This window comes from Gavialis gangeticus, unplaced genomic scaffold (genome assembly GCF_001723915.1).
Source record: "Gavialis gangeticus isolate Ggan-Ray unplaced genomic scaffold, GavGan_comp1, whole genome shotgun sequence".
Taxonomy (NCBI): domain Eukaryota; kingdom Metazoa; phylum Chordata; order Crocodylia; family Gavialidae; genus Gavialis; species Gavialis gangeticus.
In genome coordinates, this window is record NW_017728997.1 from 53,335,015 (window position 1) to 53,341,229 (window position 6,215).

A 6,215-nucleotide genomic window follows, 5' to 3' on the forward strand; every position below is an offset into this window, starting at 1 on the left:
TGAACAGGTTCAGGTCCCTTAGCCTTTCCTTGTAGGGCCTGCCCTGCTGGCCCCGATCATGTGAGCGGCCTTCCTCTGGATCCTCTCCATCGCTCTTGAAGTGCGGCGCCCAGAACTGGACGCAGTACTCCAGCTGCGGCCTGACCAATGTCACATAGAGGGGGAGGATCACCTCCTTGGACCTGCTTGAGATGCATCTGTGGATGCATGACAAGGTACGGTAGGCCTTCCTAACTGCGTCCCCACACTGTCGGCCCATGTTCATTTTGGCATCAATAATGACTCCAAGATCCTTTTCTGCCTCTGCGCTGACAAGAAGGGAGTTCCCCAGCCTGTAGGTATGGTCCTGGTTCTTCCTCCCCAGGTGCAGCACCTTGCACTTGTCAGTGTTGAAACCCATCCTGTTCTCATCCGCCCACCCCTGTAACCTGTCTAGGTCTGATTGTAGCCTATTCCTTCCTTCTAGCATACCCACTTCCCCCCACATCTTAATGTCGCCTGCAAATTTGAACAGGATGATTTTACCCCCTTGTCCAAGTCGCTGATGAAGATGTTGAACAGTGCGGGCCCGAGGACTGAGCCCTGGGGGAGTCCACTGCCCACATCCCTCCAGGTCGAAAAAGACCCATCCAACACCACTCTGGGTGCGGCCCTCCAGCCAGTTAGTGACCCATTTGACTGTGTAGGTGTCAACGCCACAGTCCCCTAGTTTTTAATGAGAATGGGGTGAGAGACAGTGTTGAAGGCCTTCCTAAAGTCCAGGATGAGGGATGAAGCTCATCAAGCTCTGTTTACTTTATTTAATTCATCCAGACCCATCCAAACCTCTCTGACAGTCTCTCTTGTTTTTCATCCCTCAGCCTATCCCCTTCCTTATTCAAATAATCTTTATTAGGCATCTGGCAAGAGCTTAATTTTTTCATGACGACTGAAATGAAGAGCTACTGATTAGCACTGCCTTCTTTGCATCTTGTTAGGAGTTCCCTCTGTGTTGTTAAAACAGCTGACCCACAGCTTCTTTAACCCTCCTTTGCTGAAGGATTATAACACCTTTCTTATTATCTTTAACCTCTCTTGCCAGGTGCAGCTCATTCTTTATCTTTGCCTTCCTGATTTTGTCCACCTCTCCTACATACGCAACATTGACATTTCAGTCATACAAGGTGTCCCACCAAATCTCTGAGACGCAAATCCGGTAGAAGGTCTTTTCACAGGCTGCAGCTTTCCAGCTTATCTTGTTCATTCCCCATACTTCTTGCATTTGTACACATACATACATTGGAAAAAACATGTATTTCAACCTACTCACTTCCTTTTTACATCGCTTATTGCTGTCCTGTGGCTCTCTGGCCCTTTCCTGGAGTTGTGTTGCTTCTTCCAGTCCTTTTCTCTCTGCACTGTTTGCCCTGTTTTTGTTCAACATTCTCTACAGAATTTAGTTTAAATCCTTCCTTTTTACGCTGGCCAGATGACACCCAAAAATGCTCTTTTTCCAGGGTTGCCTACAGTCCAAAAAAAGTTGAGAATCACTGGCTTGTCCATTCACCTGGATTATAGGTCACTGAAGCAGCAGCACAATCTATATTAATAAAAAGGGGGGGTGCGTGTGCACACGCACCATAGCTCCAAGACCATGATACCTACAGGCCTGAAACTTTGCATGCATACTAAGGGGACCCTGGGGTTGTTTGCATGCATACTAAGGGGACCCTGGGTGCTATTTTTTTATTTGGCTCAAAAAAAATTTCGCCAATTTTTTGCTCTATACTGCATAACCCCATGACAGGCCAGCCCCAGGATGCAGAATAAATTTCCATGTGCAAAACATTCTTTAGCAAAACTCAAAGCTCCTGGCCAAGGTCAACCTGTACAGCTGGAGAAGGCTTCGCATTTAGGAATATTCCCCTAAGGGCTGTGGATGGGACTGGTTAACAGGATCTGGGAGCACCCGCAGGTGGAGTGAGGTCCAGAGAGAAAACCATACTGGACCTTCTCAGGGACTGATTAGGGGGTTGTGAGAGGCATTCCCTGTAAGGCAATCTACAAGAAGCAAACTTGCCAAAAACTGACTTGCAAAAGCTGCAGCCAGAGCAGCCGAGACTCCAGAACAGCAAGTTGCAAGACAAGAAACAAACAGAGCAGCAATGGCTGCATCCAGAGCAACTGAGACTCCTGCACAGCAGGTTGCAAGCAGAGCAGCAATGGCTGCAGCCAGGAACTGGCCCTGAAGAGAAAAAGAAAACCCTAAATTCTTCTACAATCCAGCCTTGAATTACAGTTCTGATTCATTAGTTGCAATTGGCTCAATGGTGATTTCTTGCAGCCACTGCCTTGCAATGAGATGGAAAGGAGAAGCTCCAGGGATATGCTGCAACAGTGGCAAGGTTCAACTGCCCCAAAGAAATGATCCTCCTGTCACATCCTCAACAACTATGGGACAACCACAAGGAGAATCTGGCACAGGATATCTTGTATTGGGCACAAGTGCAAAATCCAAACCTTGAACTGGACTACAGTGATGCCATCTTCAATCAAGCTCTCATTATCATTGAGGTCAAGATCAAGGCTTTGGGTGCCTCTGACCTCAAAACTTGTGGCCTTCCTGACTCACAACGAGACAACAATAATGAGCTGATAAATGAAAAGTTGAGAGAAACTAACTACAACATTGACCAGCTTACTAAATACATACAGGATAATAAGCCAAGTCTGGTCCCAGACCAAAGAAAAGCCTTTGACAAGATTACTCAAGCAGTTTTTAATGGGAGTCATGGCATCTTCTTTCTGGATGCTCCAGGTGGAACTGGGAAAACTTTTCTCCTCAATTTTCTTTTGGCCAAAATCTGGCAGACAAACAGGACTGCCCTGGCAGTGGCATCATCAGGCATTGCTGCCACACTGCTGACAGGAGGAAGAACAGTTCACTCAGCCTTCAATCTGGCAAGTGCAGAGGCACCAACCTGCAACATTGCCAGGGGTACTGGCAAAGCAAATGTCCTGCAGGAGTACCAGCTCATTGTCTGGGATGAGTGCACAATGTCTCACAAGGCTGCCTTAGAGGCTCTTGATCACACCCTCCAAGATCTTCGACATAATGACAAAACAATGGGAGAAGTGACTCTGTTGTTGGCTGGGAATTTTCAGCAGACACTGCCAGTCATTTCACGTGGAACCAAAGCTGATGAACTGCAGGCCTGCCTCAAAGCTTCATACATTTGGAAAAACATTCAGTGACTCAGCCTTATGACCAACATGCGAGTGCATCTAACACAGGGTTGGACAATTATTTTGGGTGGAGGGCCGCTTACTGAGTTTTGGCAAGCCATTGAGGGCTGCATGACAGGCAGCTAGGGGCAGATTAATATTAATTTTCTAAATTTTTTAGGGGTGGTGCAGGCCAGATAGAATGGCCTGGCCGGCCGCATCCGGCCCGCGGGCCTCATTTTGCCCACCTCTGATCTAACAGCTGATGCATCTGCTGGAGACTTTGCTGCAAGCCTGCTCAAACTGGGAAATGGGGCCATGGTATCTGAGAATCAAGATGCAACTATCTCAATGAACAACATTGGGAAAACAGTCGCAACACTTCAAGAACTGAAAGAGGCAATTTTTCCAAATGTCGCACATCACTTTCATGACCACAAGTGGCTATGCCAAAGAGCCATCCTGGCACAAAAAAAAATGATGCAGTCAATACCATAAACAAAGACCTTCTCTCTCAATTGCCTGGCACTGTGCAAAAATACAAGTCAGTGGACACTGTCCCAGACACCAATGAGGCAGTCAACTACCCAACAGAATTTCTCAACTCTCTCGAACCACCAGGTGGGCCTTCATACAATCTGGAGCTCGAGACTGGTGCACCCATCATTCTTCCCAGGAATCTGGACCCACCAGCACTCTGCAGTGGAGCACGACTGGCTGTCAACAAACTCATGCCACACGTCACTGAAGCCATCATCATGACTGGCCATGCAGTGGAACGGGATGTCTTCATTCCATGCATTCCAATCATTCCCTCTGACCTGCCAATTCAATGTAAATGGCTCCAGTTCCCAATCCGCCTCAGTTTTGCCATGAGCATAAACAAGGCACACGGAAAATCACTCAAAGTTGATGGCCTCAACCTGTGAAGCTCATGCTTTCCTCATGGCCAACTCTATGTTGGTTGTTCCAGAGTTGGCAATGGCAAAAACCTTTTCATCTTGGCACCATATGGCAAAACATGCAACACTGTCTATCCTGAAGCTCTATACCAGGCTTGTCCAAAATACGGCCTGCGGGCTGTCATGCGCCCCGCCAAGCTGTTTTCTGAAGCCCATGGTGCTGTGATGGGAAATGAAAGTAAACACTGTTTACTTTCATTCCCACCCCTTGTCCCTCCCCCAGCCCCTCAGCAGTTTCCTAATGGCTGCTGAAGGGCTGGGGAAGGGACAAGGTTCCCACATGCACTGCATCAGCTTGACGTTGCCGACGCAGTGCGTGTGGGAAGAGGAGTACTCATGTACTGCTCAGGACAGGATGAGCCCAGCTGGAGCAGCAGGGCCTCAGCCCCACTTTTCCCCTACATGCACCAGTCAGTTCTGAGTGGCACACGGCTCCACCGCCACGGGTGGGCCTGTCCCATCCAGAGCAGCACACAGCTGAAGCCAGCTTCCCATGTGCTGCTGGGGACAGGAGGAACCTGGCTAGGTCTGTGCCGGCCAGCAGAAGATGCAGCAGAGCCATGTGCCACTTGGGACTGACTGGTGCAGGCAGGGGAAAAATGCAGCTCAGCCCCTGCTGCTCCGGCCAAGCTTGTCCCGTCCTGTCCCGAGCAGCACATGGCTCTGCCGTCGCTTCTGCTGGCCGGTGCCGACCTGGCTGGATTCCTCCCATCCCCAGCAGAACATGAGAAGCCAGCTTCAGCTGCATGCTGCTCCAGATGGGACAGACCCGCCTGGGTCAGCACCAGCCAGCAGAAGTGGCAGCGGAGCCATGTGCCGCTCGAGACTGACCAGGGCAGGTAGGGGGAAAGTGCAGCTGAGCCCCTGCTGCTCCAGCTGGACTCATCCTGAGGTTCATTTAATGTTTGTAAAATGCTTGGAGAGCCCCACACAGATGCACTGCATAGAAATGCAAAATATATTTTGATTTATTTGGTTGGCACCTTGGGCTGATATTTTCAAAACTGAGTCAAAAGGCTAACTTCCATTAAAATGAATGGGATTTAGAGGGCTCCAAATCTTTTGTGACAACTTTGTAACATGCCTATCTACCCCTTTTTGCAAATCTCAGCCATAGTTTGGAAGCTGAGCCAAAGAACATAAGAGCTTCTGAACATAAGAGCATAAAAACTGCCATGCTTGGTCAGCTCCAGGGTCCATCTAGCTCAGTATCCTGTCAGGAACAGCGGTAGAGGTGGATGCTCTAGCGGAAGAGTTTTGAACTGGTTAGACCCATTTCACTGTCACTTCCTGCAACTTCATTGCTGTTGAAGGTCACGTGACATCACTTCCTGATGTGATACCACTTCCTGCGAAGTCTTTGAATAAGGCTTGGCAGCCCACTCGGCGATAAAAAGTTCATGATCTGGCCCCACATTCAAAAAGGTTGGACACCCCTGCTCTACATGGATAAAAAAAGTGTCAAGCACCATCATAAACTGGGATAGAAAAATGTGATGTGAAATCCTCAGTGCTATGCTAAAGTCTTACAAAGTAAATAGATAATTCTACCTTACAATTCAGTTGTTTAATACATTTAAATGTTCAACTTGTATAGGTTTTTGGTATGACCAAAAGCTCAGTGTCAAGCTGTATCACACAAGTCAAATAGGGTACAAAACTAAACACATATACACAGAATGAAAAGATTTTATTTACAGAACATTAAAACTTGATTACTGCAACCTGTGTGAAGCCAGGTACTTTGGCTAGTTTTAAATAAAGGGTGCAACAAAAGCTACAGCACCTCAGAGGGCCTGTGCAGAAATCTTCTATGACACTATACAGGGATTGGCGGGAGAGAGAGAGCGAGAGAGAGAAGGCAGGCAGAGGCCAGGCCGGGTTAGTAGTGCCGTGCAGCACTGCACCTCTGCAGACGGGCGGTGGTGCTGGGGGGGAGTCTTGGGGGGCTATAGCCCCCCCCAAATTCACCTTAGCCCCTCATAGCCACCTTTCCGAGCACCGCCACCTGCCTGCAAAGGCCTGAGCCAGCTCAGCCCCATGGACACA

The 6,215-nt window shown here is 48.6% G+C and overlaps 1 protein-coding gene across 1 annotated transcript in view; it reads right to left on the bottom strand.

Moving 5' to 3' along the window:
- NISCH (nischarin) overlaps positions 1-1,423 on the bottom strand; it is an 86,782-nt gene extending 85,359 nt beyond the window's left edge. The window contains exon 1 of the mRNA XM_019504632.1: positions 1,310-1,423. Coding sequence (XP_019360177.1) covers positions 1,310-1,423 — 114 coding nt within the window. The remainder of the gene's footprint in view (positions 1-1,309) is intronic.
- Between the last annotated feature and the right edge of the window lie 4,792 nt (positions 1,424-6,215).